This window comes from Zootoca vivipara, chromosome 11 (genome assembly GCF_965207765.1).
Source record: "Zootoca vivipara chromosome 11, rZooViv2.hap1.1, whole genome shotgun sequence".
Taxonomy (NCBI): Eukaryota; Metazoa; Chordata; class Lepidosauria; order Squamata; family Lacertidae; genus Zootoca; species Zootoca vivipara.
In genome coordinates, this window is record NC_142594.1 from 55,050,224 (window position 1) to 55,065,230 (window position 15,007).

Below are 15,007 nucleotides of genomic sequence, written 5' to 3' on the forward strand. Positions count from 1 at the left end.
CTCCTAGCCTGACACTCTGACAGCAGCGCCCCACCCAATTTGCAACAGCAGAATGCGGGGGGGGGGGAGTGTTGGTGGTTTAATGCGCCATGGATGCCTTTTAATAATAATATATTTAATGTATTTTTAATCTTTTGTTAGAAGCCACCCAGAGTGGCTGGGGAAACCCAGCCAGGTGGATGGGGTATAAATTATTATTATTATTATTATTATTATTATTACCCCGCCCACTCTGGGCAGCTTCCAAGAAAAGATTAAAAATACATTAAAACATCATTTTGGCTGCCTGGCTTTTCCCGCATGGCAGGTCAGCCTAGAAAATGATCTGTGGAAAGGCCCCTCCTCCCTTCATCACTGTGTCTCCCACAAGCGATGGCAGGAACCCCCTTTTCATCTCATGGGGTGTGTGGATTGTACAGGACAGGCAATGGGCGGGAGCCGTAAGATATTGAGGTTTTACACACAAAGTTACGATAGGGTACAAGATGCCAGTCCTGTTTGAAAGAAACACCATGATCCCCCCCCTCCTCTAGGAGCCTCATCCAGCCCGGCTCTCTGCCGAAAACGCAGCCTCCAAGAGACTCTCTCGCCTGGACACCATCCCCCCCAACGTCTTTGAGAACCTCAGCGAGCTCAAGTCCTTCTTTGCTGAAGTAAGTCTATTTCCTCCAGGGTGTAATTTTGTGTTTCTGTGCGCGTGCAGAGTACATGGATATACGCATGCACAAACACACCGCAGTTCAAGAAGGGCATTGACAAGTTGGAACACGCACAAAGGAGGGCAACCAAGAGGATCAAGGGCAGGGGTCCCCAGACTACGGCCCGCGGGCCAGATGTGGCCCAATTGGCCTCCCAATCCGGCCCACGACGACGCCCGCTGCCGCCGCCCGCTCTTGCGGCGCGCTGGGCAGCGGCGCACTTCCAGATCTGAAAAAAGCGCCGAAATCGTTTCTGCGCAATGCGTATGGGCCTCTCCCGACCCTGAAGAGGTCATTTCCGGTGCACTTCCGGGTCGGGGGAGGTGCACTTCCGAGTCAGGGGAGGCCCATACGCATGCGCACAAACAATTTTCGGCGATTTTTCCGGCCTGGAAGCGCGCCACCGCGCCAGTAAATGTGTTTGTGCATGCGCACGGGCGCGCACTTCCCCACCCTCCGGCCCACTGCGCGCACACTCCCCCGCCCTAAGTCTGGGGACCCCTGATCAAGGGTCTGGAAACCATGCCTGATGAGGAACAGTTGAAGGAGCTGGGGATGCTTAGCCCGGGGAAGAGGAGAAGACTGAGAGGTGATACGAGAGCCATATTCAAATGTCTGAAGGGCTGTCCCATGGAAGATGGAAGAAGCCTGTTTTCTCCTGTTCCTGGAGGGTGGGACTCGAACCAGCGACTTCAAGTTCCAAGAAAGGAGATTCCATCTCAACATCGGGAAGAACTTTCTGACGGCAAGAGCTGTTCAGCAGGGGTACAACCCCCCCCCCCACAAGAAGTGGTGGGCTCTCCTTCCTCAGAGGTTTTTAAGCAGAGGTTGAATGGCTGTGGATGCTTTCGTTTGAGGGGGTTGGACTAGATGACTGTTGAGTGCCCCTTCCAGCCCTACAATTGTATGATACGTATGAAAGGGCATTGCTACCCACCTATCTCCTGCGACTCCCTTTCCTTTCCTTTCCCAGAGCAAGGCTGGAGGTGGGGTAGATCTGTGTCCTTTTTCTGTAGCTGGTGGTGGGGAATTATCACAAAGGCGGGACAGATTTTTACCGAAATCAAGCGGCAAAACGCAGTGACTCGTCTCATCCCTTTTCAGAGCATCAGCGACGGGATCCCACTGGTACAGGCCGTGGTCCCCAAAAACCAAGCACACTCCTTCATGACTCAGGGATATCCCGATATGCTGGTAGGTGCAAACTGCCGCTTTTCTCCCAAGGCCTCCTTGCCGGGGGGTTGGACTAGATGACACTTTGGGGGGCCCCTTCCAACTCTGCAACAATTCTGTGGCTCTTTGGGTGGGCGATCCCCCTTGTTCCAGGAAGGATGCTGCGATTCCTGTTTGCCCTCTTCCTTCCCCACCTCTCCTGCGTCACCGCTTCCCTGCCCCTCTCTTGTCGCTGCTTCCCTGCCTCTTTTGTTGACTAATCCACCCCCAAAAAAACTTCCTCCAGGTCACTGTTAGTGCCAATGGGCTGCTGGGCACGCACGGCTGGCTGCCCTACGACAAGAACATCTCCAACTATTTCAGCTTCACCAAAGACCCCACCGTCTCCAACGCAAAGTGAGTCGGGGCTTTGCTCCCACCTCGGGCGCTGAGGCTTCTGGGTGGGTCTCCCCGAGCGGCGGGACCCCAAGAGAGGAGGCGCCTCTGCCGGCGGCGAGGTCTCGCAGGTTTTTGGCGAGATCTGGCCGCAACCCGCCTCTGCCGCTTGGCGGGTGCCACGCCCCCAGCTCAGTGTCTCTCAGACTTGGGTCTCCGGCTGTCGCGAGACAATTGATCCATAAAATGTAAGCACCAATGTACTGTGCTATAAAATAAATAAGACAGTATTGTAGATGACTAAAATTTAAATTTATTATTTTTTTCTTACCTGTACTGATGATAGTCATTGTTTGGGTGGAGGGCTTTTATCCATTTCCACAGTCACACAATCATTCAATCAATCAGTAGCTGAACTGGGTTCTACACCGTCACAAAAAGAAATGAACTGAAAAAGCCTCAAAAACAAAAATACATAACAAAAAGAAGAGCGCCAAATAAAGTAGTACCTTGGTTCTCAAATTAATACATTCCGGAAGTTCGTTTGACTTCTGAAATGTCCGAAAACCAAGGTGCGGCTTCTGATTGGTGCAGGCACCCTGGAAACAATAACCGACAGCCGCATCGGACGTTCGGCTTCTGAAAAATGTTCAAAAACCGGAACACTCACTTCTGGGTTTTCAGTGTTTGGGAACCAAGGTACCAGTGTACAGAGCTAACTCACTTGGTGCGATCTACCGCTGCTCACTCCTGACACAGGACCCCAGTGGTCAGGGATGATGGGAGTTGTAGTCCAGCAACAGCCGGGGAGTTTGAGAAGCACTGGCCTAGGTAAAGGGGTCTTCAGTGGGTGAGGTGTGCGGTGGATCTCTGATCCCTTTTCCTCACCTGCCTAAAATGCAGGCTTCGCTGCTTGGCAGGAATATCTCTTTTTCTTTCTCCCTCCCTCCTGCTAGGACCCAGCGCTTCCTGTATGGACCCGTTGCTCCAGGAGTAGAGGTGTCCTCCAAGACGCTGACTGTCTCTCACGATGGGAAGCTCCTTTTCAGCGGAGGCCACTGGGACAACAGCTTGCGGGTGACGTCCCTCAGCAGAGGGAAAGTTGTGGGTCACATCAAGAGGCACATAGGTAGGAAGCCACGACTCGCTCGCAGGAGGAGAGGCTCCCTTCCGAAAATCGCGAGGAATCGAAAAACAGAGCATGCTGAATGTCTTAATGCCAGCGTATATTTTGCTCCTCGAGTACAGGCTCTGGCACCCTCAGAGTTGCTGCTTCCCTTTTGTTCTGTCTTGAGTCTTAAAAGGGCATGTTTCTAGTCCTCATGGCTGCGGAGAGAAGGGAATGGAAACGTCCGAGTGTGATTTCCTTCCTTTTCTGTGGTTTGAAAACCTAAATAATTTTGAAACCATGCCTGAGGGACTAAGGAGGATTTTCAGACGAGCAATTCTTATAATTCCAATAGTATTATTGTTCTGTTACCCCTTCCTAGAGTTTCCTCCCCGTTTCCCTTTTTGTACGCTGAAAGTTCGAAGAATATAATCCTAGCGAGCAATGGCTAAACTGGTTGTTTTTCTTTGTTTCCAATCTTTAAAGTTATTTTACTATTGCCTCCCTGACACACTCCTTTTCTGCCTGCAGGGAGTTGCCCTTGAATGCTCTTCCATTTGTACATATGTATATATGTTTATCCCCTGCATGTAGATAAGGTAACTAACTGGGGACCATTATCCGTGTGTTTCTGTTTTGGTGATCCCCTCTCCTTGCCCTGCAGACGTCGTCACTTGCCTGGCCTTAGATCTGTGCGGAATCTACCTCATATCCGGGTCACGGGATACCACCTGCATGGTTTGGCAGGTCCTGCAGCAGGTAAGAGGAGGGTTGGACTGGATGGCCTTTAGCGGTCCCTTCCAACTCTACGATTCTGAGAGATTCTGTTGACGGCCTCTTTTCTCCTCTGCCCCAGGGTGGCTTCTCCTGTGGCCTGGCACCCAAGCCCGTCCAGGTCCTCTACGGGCACGACGACGAAGTCACATGCGTCGCCATCAGCACCGAGTTGGACATGGCCGTCTCGGGGTCAAAGGTGAGCCGCAGCGGGGCCTGTGTGTGCCTTCTCATTCTTGTCCGCGGCCTCCTTCTGGTACACAAGCAGTTGAACCCAGAAGATTCCAATGACGAGAGGCGGAAGGGTGTCTACGGGCCTCACAAAGCAGAGAGATTTAGTCCTGGCTCCCCAACCTGGAGTCGTCCGGATGATTTGGGCAAGAACTCCCAATGTCCCAGGAGAATGGGGAAGCTCCCTTTTGGACTTTTCATATCAGATCTTTTTTGTTTGCAAATTGAAATTCAAACATTAAACATTCAAACATCTTGTTTGCAAATTGAAATTCAAACATTCAAACATCTTCCTTTAGGATTCTGTGAATCCTTCGAATCCCTTCCGCCCTTCCATGGTGTCCATTATCCATCTTTTCCCAGTTGCTTCTCTTACTTTCTCTATTTTAAAAAAAACTAATCCATTTTAACCACAATTTTTAGTACGTTGCAAGCATTACTCAAATCCTGTCAAAGTTTCTAGTTCTTTATAGTGTTGTCTTAAAATTTTTGAATTTTCCCCATTCCTTCTTAAAGTTCTTCTCTTCCTGCTTTCTGTGTTGGATTTTTTCAACCTTCAAATTCCCAAAGTGAGGGGTGCTGAAAAGTTGCCACATGACTTCACAGGGAATTCACAGAGAACTATAGAATCGTAGCATTGAAAGGGGCCCCTTGGGTCATCTGGTCCAACCCTCTGCAATGCATGAATCTTTTGCCCTACATAGGACTTGAGCCTGTGAACTTGAGCTTAAGGGTCTCGTGCTACCAACCGAGCTCTTCAAAAGGCATTTTGGTTAACGCCATTTTGTTTTGCTTTGTAAGGAAAATGTGTAAAATTGCATGGAGATCATTAAAAATTATCACCAAGTACGTGCGGCTTCCAATTGGCTGCAGGAAACTCCTGCAGCCAACCGGAAGCCCCGTTGGACGTCCGGCTTCCAAAAATAGTTTGCAAACCAGAACAGTCACCTTCGGGTTTGCGGCATCCGGGAGCCAAAACGTTCGAGAACTCAGCTGTTCGAAAACCAAGGTATGGCCGTATTAATATTGTGTTGATTATTGTTATTATTCAGCATTACCTGACATTGTCAGAAGGTAAAATTAAAATCCTTTGGTTTTCCAAACACAGTTTATGTGGAGTGTTCTAGTCCTATACAGTCATACCTTATGTTGCACCCGCTTCAGGACGCGTCTTTTCATCTTGCAAATGCAGCAACCCCGGAAGTGTTTACTTCCGGGTTTCGCCGCACGCGCAGAAGTGTTCTGCGTGCTTCGCGCATGTGCAGAAATGCTTTATCGCGCATGCGCAGAAGCGTTCTTTCGTGCATGCACAGAAGCTGGACACAGAGGTACCACTGTAACTCTCTGCCCTAACCGAAGCTGGACACTTTCGTTTCCACACCGCTGCCTTCCATTGCGTGCTTATGCTCTCTCTCTCTCTCTCTCTCCCCCCCCCCCCCCGCGTTGCCTTCCTGGGCATCTTTATCATCGCTGGAAACTTTCTCTTCTTCCAGGACGGCACCGTCATTGTACACACTGTCCGCCGAGGCCAGTTCATGCAGTCGCTCCGGCCGCCCTGCGAGAGCTCCCTGCCAGTGACCGTCTCCAACCTCACCATGGGGCACGAGGGGCAGGTCGTGGTGCAGACGACCGTGGAAGGAAGAGCCTCTCTGAAGGTGGGCTGCGGGAGGCCTTGCTTGGGGTGGGGGGTTAGCAGGCAAGTCACCTTGGCGGATGAGAGAGACAAGTCCCGAGCGATTCTTAAACGGGTCTCTTTCTGCAGCGCAGGGACCTTTGCGGAAGCAAACGGGGAGCTTGTAGAATCAGGACAGAAGGAGCCTACTGAGCCAAAATCTCATTCGGTTTCGGTTCTTATTCATTTCGTATTTATTCAGAGCATTTGTCCAGCCAAGAAAAATCCCAGAGCAGTACGGTCAAAACTAGATGGTCCCTACCCGCAGGCTTACACTCTTAAAAAGCCATGACACACAAGGAAAGAGCATCAGGGAGGGAAGAGGAAAAGGGTTTTTTGGGGGTGGGGGGGGCCTCGCTGCTGCCAGGCATGAGCTTAGGCAAAGACGAAGTGGAGCCACTGGCAGAAGCAGCGCAGGACGTGTGGGTGTTTGTCGAGAGACCCATTTTGGAGCAGGGCCCTGCCTGGGCCTAACATCTTGCAATACCACGAAGCAGAGCGGCCAACTTTGCACACATGCCGAAGACCTCTGCTGGTGCGCTTTGCAAGGCATTGGCGGGGCGGCTTAAGGTTTCCGTTTGAAGGAGCGGCTGTTGCGAGAGCATCCTTGGCTAACCTCCGCCTCTCGTTTCTTGAAGGACAAGTTTGCCCTGCACCTATACTCTGTCAACGGCAAGCATCTGGTCTCCATCCCTCTGGACGAGCAGGTTGCCGCCATGTGCGTCACGGAGGAGTTTGTCGTGCTGGGGACCATCCAGTGCTCCTTGCAGATCAGGGACCTTCAGAGGTAAAGGTTCATCCCCTCACCCCTTGACGCTCAGCTCAGTTGCCCTCACTTGGAACTCTAAGCAGTCCACATTAAGAGCCTCTGAATCTTCACATTCGGCAAGGGATCTGTTGGACTACAACTCCCATCATGCCCGACTATCGACCGCGCTGGCTGGGGCTCATGGGGGTTGGAGTCCGGCAGCCCATTGGATCAGGCCAGTGGCCCATATAGCCTAGTATCCTGTTCTGCAATAGCTAACCGGATGCCTGTTGCAGGAGCCCCTGAGACCTGAGATCGGCTGTGGCCCTCTCCCCACTTAGGTTTCCCAGCAACAGGCACTATGAAATCGTAGAATTGTAAGGGTTGGAAGGGACCCTCAAGGGTCCTCTAGTCCAACCCCCTGCAATGCAGGAATCTGGACTAAAGCATCCATGACAGGTGGCCATCCATCCTCTGTTTAAAAACCTCCAAGGAAGGAGAGTCCACCACCTCCCGAGGGAGACCGTTCCAATGCTCTTCCTGTCAGAAAAGCTCTTCCTGATGTTTAGTCGGAATCTCCTTTCTTGCAACTTGAAGCCATGGGTTCGAGTCCTACCCTCCGGAGGAGCGGAAAACAAGTTTGTTCCATCTTCCGTGTGACAGCCCTTGAGATACTTGAAGGTGGCTGTCATATCTCCTCTAAGTCTCCTCTTTTCCATGCTAAACATCCCCAGCTCCTTCAACCGTTCCTCATCAGGCTTGGTTTCCAAACCCTTGGAAAAAAAATTCTAACTTACGGTCATACTGCACTAAGACTTCCCCATGCCTGTTCCTGCCTTTATTATGCTCCTCATTATATTAGATTTTAAGTGCCTTGGCACCTAACGCAGCCGCCCCCCCCTCTCCTTTCAGCCTCCAAGCTGCCGTCGCCCCCTTGGCAATGAAGGTCCCCATCCACAGCGTCTCGGTGACGAAGGAGAAGAGTCACATCCTCGTGGGCTTGGAGGATGGGAAGCTGATTGTGGTCGGAGCAGGGCAGCCTCTGGAGGTGAGTGAGTGTCAGCTGTTCTTCAGCTCAACTCTTCCTAGTGTTATAAGAAAAAAACTGCTCCTTTTCCCTTATGGGGCACCCAAGAGCCCGTATAGAGTCCTTAAATGGGTTCCCTATCGGTAGGAGAAAATAACAGAGGCCAACCAGAGAATATTGAGAAGCAAAGCGGCTAGTAAGCCTGATCTTTATTCAACTGTTGCAACAGGGTCCCCACTCACCACACGCAGGAGGGAGGAGGAACCCAGAACAATGGCGCGCAAGCCCCTATATAGACTTTTGAAATTGCCCACCCTGTAGCCTATGGGTAGGCAAACTAAGGCCCGGGGGCCGGATCCGGCCCAGTCGCCTTCTCAATCCGGCCCGCGCACGGTCCGGGAATCAGCGTGTTTGTACATGACTAGAATGTGTCCTTGTATTTAAAATGCATCTCTGGGTTATTTGTGGGGCCTGCCTGGTGTTTTTACATGAGTAGAATGTGTGCTTTTATTTAAAATGCATCTCTGGGTTATTTGTAGGGCATAGGAATTCATTCATATTTTTTCCCCCAAAAATATAGTCTGGGCCCCCACAAGGTCTGAGAGACAGTGGACCGGCCCCCTGCTGAAAAAGTTTGCTGACCCTTGGCCGACCACCATCATACATACATCACAGAAGGAGGTCTAAAGCAGAAATCTTGCCTCCCGGGATACCTGATAATGGTCACTGATTGCATTACCTGGGCAGCCTGGACATTCTTTAGTGATGGTTAATACTTTAGTTCCTGAATCCAGGTCACAGGCTCACCCTATTCATATACAAATATGCCCTTAAGACAGGATTTGTAAGCAAAAAAGCCGGGGGGGGGGGTGGCCTTTCCCATTTCCTTCCTCAGTGCAGAGAAATATTTGAGGTCAATTTGGGAGAGTCAAAATGGCTTCAGGATTGCTCTCCTGTGCTATTTCAGACATGTGGTTTATATACCTATGTATGTGTTTGCCTTGTACATTTACGAACATTTAATTTATATTTGAGACCTTCGAATTCTGATAACACTAGTAAAATTATTAACTAATTCCCCACCTCCCTCTGCTTCCCCGTCTGCCTTCCACCTGCAGGTGAAGTCGGGGCAGTTCCACAGGCGGCTGTGGCGTTCGACACGGCGCATCTCCCAGGTGTCGTCCGGAGAGACAGAATACAACCCCGCGGAGTCCAAGTAAGCAGTTTGGGTCGGCTTCAACCTGTAGCCTCGCAGCCATGGCGGGACACGGGATCTGCCCAGCCTTGCCCGCTTCGGGGCATCTTCCGCTGCCCGGAGGCCTCTCTGCATTGTCCCCGGAGCGTCGCATCCTGCAGAGTTCCCCTGCGTGGAAGAAGGAGGAGGGAAACAAACTTCCTTGGGGACCCACCTGCAAGTCGGAGGTCTCTAACACACCTGGAGCAGCCTTCCGAGAGTGGAGCGCACAGAACAATTGCAGGGAAGGGGCTTCCTAGAGCCCATCCAGCTGCTCCTCATCCCCTCAACCGAGACTCGATTCCTGTGGCGCTTGAAGGGGCAGTTGCGTGACAAAGTTGTCACACCGGGAAAGAGACAGAGGACTGGAATGGGGGGGGGAGTACCTTATCCGCCTCCTCCCGATCCTTGGCGGTTTTGGGGTGGGGGACAGAAACGCAATAGATGCACCAGCCTCAAGACTGCGGCCTGGTCTTTCTCCGATGGCCTTAAAAGGACCTGTTTTCGTTGCACTACGTCAATAAACTTGCACCGATCATTTGGGGATGGGGAGAAGGGAGGGAGGAGGTGTTCACACTGTCCTCTAGGCAAATAGCTCTGGCAGAGCAGCAAACCCGCAAAGCATTAAGCCAGGCGTCCTCGGCACAGATCCAGGCACGTCCCACGCCCCGACTCCCTAAACCAGGCACCCCCAAACTGCGGCCCTCTAAATGTTCGGGGACTACAACTCCCATCATCCCTAGCTAACAGGACCGGTGGTCGGGGATGATGGGAATTGTAGTCCCAAAACATCTGGAGGGCCGAGTTTGGGGTGTGCCTGCCCTAAACCTACCCTCTGGCTTGAAAAAGGGAAGGAGGAGGCGAGAGTAGCCCTCCCCAAAGTCCCACTCGCTCTGGAAACTGGATGGCCTAGTACCGGTGACCCCCAAGTTGAGGGGGTCATATTGGTGGAAGGGGGGGGTAAGGAGTAGAGGAACAGAATGTCTGTAATCTTACTGCACACGGCTGGCTCAGGGCCCCGCAAGTGTCTTCACCAGCAATAAAACCCTGCCAATTGGCAACCTCTGTGTCTTCACCCCAACTTTTTACCGAGCAAGCCTTAGTTTCCGGCGGCCTCTGCTAAGCATATTCAGGAGAGGACTTCTGTCCCACAGAGGTGGGCTTCCCAGCCTTCTAGCCCTCCTGCAGACCCACTGCTTTCAACCTCTTGCTCTCCTCCCTTGGAACAAGCCCAGCGCTCCTCTTTTAAGGGGGGCCACACTCCCTTTGCCGTCATCAGTCAAACCAGGCACCCCCAAGCTGCGGCCCTCCAGATGTTTTGGCCTACAACTCCCACGATCCCTCGCTAACAGGACCAGTGGTCGGGGAAGATGGGAGTCGTAGTCCAAAACATCTGGAGGGCTGAAGTTTGGGGGTGCCTGAGTCAAACATTGAAAAGCCTTCGAAGGAGCTGGCTGAGGCCTGCTGGTGACTCTCACCTGCACCCTAAGCACCAAACCTGCTCGGCGTCGAAGGTTGGTTTTTATTTTTACAGCTACCTGTGATAGATCCTTTGTATCAACCCTCAAGAAAAACAAATTGTACAAGTTTGAAAGGTGTGCGGTTTGGACACCGTTCCCCGCCGTTTCTCAGCTGCAGCAAATTTTGAGAGCTTTGTGCTTTTTATTCTATTCACCAACCCCTAGATATCGGTCTGGGCTTCAGTTCCTTATCTTGGTGGACTGGGGCAGTGGATAGGAGGAGAAAGCAGGTTTTGGTGAGTTAGCAAAAGATCGGGTTTAACTCTGACATCGGCGACTTGCCTCTCAGCAGCGTCACGCGAGCATAAAAAGCCGGTCCGGTTGGCACCAGGTATTTTGGCTTGCAGCTCCCATCAGGCCCCACAGCCAGGGCTGTAGGCCCAAAACATTTGGAGGGCACCAGGCTGGTGGAAGCTGATGTCACCAGCAGCAAGTTCCTCTTTTGAGTCCAGCTGTAAAAAAAAACCAACAGGACTTCGGCCGGGCGAGAACCTTGGGAGATTAACCCGCGTGCTGCAAATTTTGCATTCCCAATGGACGCAAAGGGAAGGGTAGATCCTCAGTTCTATTAGAAGGTTCTCAAGTGGGAAAACAAGCCGATCTTTCTTTTTGCGCCCATGAGCAACTGTGTTGTGCTTTTTGCATGTTTCTTCCCTTCCCGCTGGCTATTACGACAGGCATAGCTGCCAAGTCTCCCGTATTCCCCGGGAAACCCCCGTTTTTCCAGCTGTCCCCAGCCGAAAAAACTGATTTTTTTTGTTTTCCCCCGGTTTATTCTGGCGCAGCGGCCATTTTGGAACTGGGCGGAGCATGCTCAGAAGCGACTTTTGGTGCTGCTTTGCCCAGTTCCAAAATGGCTGCAGCGCTACTTCTGGTCTGCTACTTCCAGTCCAGTCCCTTATTTCTCAGGCTGGAACTTGGCAGGTAGGACGACAGGGGCAGGAGGGGAACGGCTGTGGTTGGCTAAACTGGCAGCACCTTCTCCGCAGACTCCATTGTCTGTCGCCTTCCTACCAGCGCTGCGGGGAAAGGAGAAAGATGGCAAAATGGGGGCGCCATTGGGGTTCCTTCCAGCAGGGTGAATATTCCAGGTGAGGAATAGGAGCGCCTTGCAGAATTCTCCACCTACGACCCGCCAACTTGCCTTGACCCATCCGAGTTCCAGGCTCGACAGAGGAGCAGTTTGCATTTGTACAGCAGGCCAGCCTTCGGCAACTGGGCGGCTCCAAACGCCTCGGACTACAACTCCCATCAGGCCCTGCCAGCACCGAACCTCATGGGAGTTGTAGTCCGAAACATTTGGAGGGCACCTGGCGGCTGCAGTAGGCACTTGGCCGCCTTCATTCGTAAAGAGAAGACCTGAGCTCTGAAAGCAAAGGCCGCCTTCGATTCCTCCCGCCCACCTCCCCATCGATCTCTTCCAAAAATAATAATTCCTGGGTGAAGACCAAATTCCACAAAGTGCAATATCCGCTCACTCTCTTTTGGCAAAAAAAGACTACCCCAACCCCCACAATTGTTCTGTTTTCTGTGTACATATATATATACACACAGGTTTTGTATCTTTTATGAATAATGTTGATCCAAACTTTTCTATTTTTTTGTATTTAAAGCGTGGGGTGGGGTGGGGAGTTTATCTGTGAGTTTCTTAGATCCTGCTGGCTTGGAGAGAGCAAGACTCAAAACACCTCTGTTGTTTCTCCATGTGGATTTGCCCTTCGAATGAGAATTTAAGGAGCTCTCGTCACCTTCCCAAGGCGTAGCAAGCGTTTCCCCGGAGAGGTCCTCCTCGCTTCGACCTTGGAATCTCCTGGCTTTTGGGGGGGATAAAAAGGACCCGAGGATCTGTTTTATTTTTTGCCCGTGCGTGTCTTCGAAATTCTGTGTTTTAACACTTCCAAATGGGACACCAGGGCTCCCAGCTGGAACGGGTTCAGAACAGAGGTTGAATGAGGGCGGCTTTGAGGAACCTCTTCCTGTGGCTGCTGGATTGCGTCCCCAACCAAGTCACACTCAATGCAGAAGGGAAAAACAGCAAAATGGCAGCAGGGGGGGGGGGGAGAAACGCTGAGCTTTGTCTAGGTGGCTTTGTCTATTTCCCACCTGGGGATCTGTTTGCATAGCAGGATTGCTGGAAGAAGGATCCTGAACGGACCAGTTTTAGCTTGGGATCCCTGTAAGAGCAGCTCTTGCCATCAGCCGAGGGAGGGAGAAAACGGACCCCGTTTTCCAAGTGGCACTCTGTGCAGGCCCAAAAGCCTTATCGCCGCCGCCGCCCCTGTTCCCACCTTTGAACAGACTTCTCCAAGCTGGCGCCCTCCTGATGTTGCTAGACCGCAGCTCCCGCGGCTGATGGGTGTTGTAATCCACTTGGGGGAAATCTGCTCCAGAACCTCCTGTCCATTTGTGCAGCTATGCAGACCTCCACCTGAAGGACTGCGGTGGCTGGTAAGCACAGCAGTTCCACATCTGGAGCACTTGGCAATATGCCTTACTATTCTTTAATGTCAGCGTGCAACTGGCCAGGTTTTTCCCCCCATCTTCAGTTTTTCCTTCCAGTGTGCAATTGGAGATGATTTACATGGGGAGGTCGGCGGGGGGCAGAGTTTCCAGCCCCTGGTCCGATTCCTAAAGCGCTTTTTCACAACTAATACGAAGGTTGCCCAGGTAAACGTAAAGGTAGATTCGCACCTGTTTTCACCGGTGAAACTTAATGGCACACAACAAAGCAGACAGGGATCGACTCCATCGGTGCTTTTGAGGTCTTCTTCTTGGAATTCTGTGCTATGGAAGTACCTAGAGGGACACACGAATTGTCCTTTTACTCTCTGTAGCGTGAGGGCAAAAGAAAAAGATGTTTCCAGTTGGGGAAGATGGTAGGGACAAGGACAAATCCACATTGGCTATCTACTCTCAGGAAAACGCAGCAAATCCAAGGATCTGTCCATAGTTGTTCTTTCCGAAAGGAAATAAAAGCACAATCTGAACTTCCGATTTTTTTATTTTTTAAAAAATATAAATATGCCTTAAACTTGAAAATGACTTCTTGCCTTCAGCTGTACTGGGCCTGCCCCAGAGACTTGACGGTATCCTGTTCACGTGACTTTGAATAAACTTTGAAAAGAAACAAGTGCAGCCTGTGAGTTCTTTTGGTCCAGCTCTCGCTGTTCCTTCCGAGTCCTGGCCGATTAAGGCAGCCATTGCCAACCTGGTGCCCTCTGAATGCTTTGGACGGCAACTCCCATCAGGCTCAACCAGCACAGCCTGATGGAAGTGGTAGTCCAAAAGATTTGGAGGGCGCCAGGTTGGCAAAGGCTGTATTTAAGGGCACCCTCTTCCTGGAGGGTCTCCTGCACAAGCTCCCATCGAAGCGAATCGTGCATTTCCACAGTTCCTTTGCCTTTCGGCCCATGTCACAATGTCCCATGTAAAAGCATTGGGGCTTTTACATGGGACATTGTAACATAGGCCGATAAAAAACTCAGAAGAGTTTCTGATCTCTGGTTTACAAGCCAAGACACACGAGGAAAGGGAGGTGGGGAGGGAGAAGGAAAAACACAAATAAGAGTACCAGTGCTTAAAGCTCTTATAATGACCAACTGGACTGGAAACAGTTGAGGGAGAGAGAAAAGGAGCTTGTTATCTCAGTGGACACAATGGACTGCTCCTCCTAAAAGGCAGACCTTCTGAGCAGCCCGTTTTTCTGTTGCAAGAAGACGGCTGCTTGATGAAGCAATGAGAAGACTTCCCTGAGAAGGTGGGAGGGACGGAGGGTGTGTTGTTGCTGCTGCTAAATTTCCTATGCAGGGCCGGATTTAGGTTTGATGAGGCCCTCAGCTACTGAAGGTCATGGGGCCCTTTATATGTCCAGCTGTCCTTTATCAACAACAAATTGTCGCTGTTTTTTGTGTTGAATATATGGTAATTTATGGACCTCATAGGTATCTCAAGCCATTTGCACGTGTTGCCGTGCAACCATTCCATGCAGAATGTAGGCCAGGCATCCCCAAACTGCGGCCCTCCAGATGTTTTGGCCTACAACTCCCATGAGCCCCAGCTAACAGGACCAGTGGTCGGGGAAGATGGGGATTGTAGTCCAAAACATCTGGAGGGCCGAAGTTTGGGGATGCCTGATGTAGGCACCCTATATATGGAAAGGAGCAAACCAGGGATATTTTAGGGAGCAGGCTAGCAGGCGGGGCCCATGACTTACATCATAGGAGCCGACACAACACAAAACACTGTTGTTGCTGCACGTAGGTTTTATTTTGTTTTTTATCTTATATTTTGGAAACGTACACCCAGTTTTTCTCCTTGAAACTTTTTTTGGGCCCCCAAGAGAGTGGGGCCCTAAGCCAGGCATCCCCAACCTGCAGCCCTCCAGATGTTTTGGCCTACAACTCCCATGATCCCTAGCTAACAGGACCAGTGGTCAAGGAAGATGGGA

At 51.3% G+C, this 15,007-nt stretch overlaps 1 protein-coding gene across 5 annotated transcripts in view; it reads left to right on the forward strand.

Annotated features, from left to right (window-relative positions):
* Window positions 1-13,690, forward strand: part of NBEAL2 (neurobeachin like 2) — a 191,056-nt gene extending 177,366 nt beyond the window's left edge. For all 5 annotated transcript variants that reach the window (XM_060281001.2, XM_060281002.2, XM_060281005.2 and 2 more), the window contains 10 exons: window positions 534-653; window positions 1,803-1,892; window positions 2,158-2,267; window positions 3,203-3,375; window positions 4,019-4,113; window positions 4,211-4,327; window positions 5,853-6,014; window positions 6,670-6,818; window positions 7,692-7,827; window positions 8,925-13,690. In XM_060281001.2, the coding sequence (XP_060136984.2) occupies window positions 534-653; window positions 1,803-1,892; window positions 2,158-2,267; window positions 3,203-3,375; window positions 4,019-4,113; window positions 4,211-4,327; window positions 5,853-6,014; window positions 6,670-6,818; window positions 7,692-7,827; window positions 8,925-9,026 (1,254 nt within the window). In that variant the 3' untranslated portion in view covers window positions 9,027-13,690. The remainder of the gene's footprint in view (window positions 1-533; window positions 654-1,802; window positions 1,893-2,157; window positions 2,268-3,202; window positions 3,376-4,018; window positions 4,114-4,210; window positions 4,328-5,852; window positions 6,015-6,669; window positions 6,819-7,691; window positions 7,828-8,924) is intronic.
* Window positions 13,691-15,007: the final 1,317 nt, after the last annotated feature.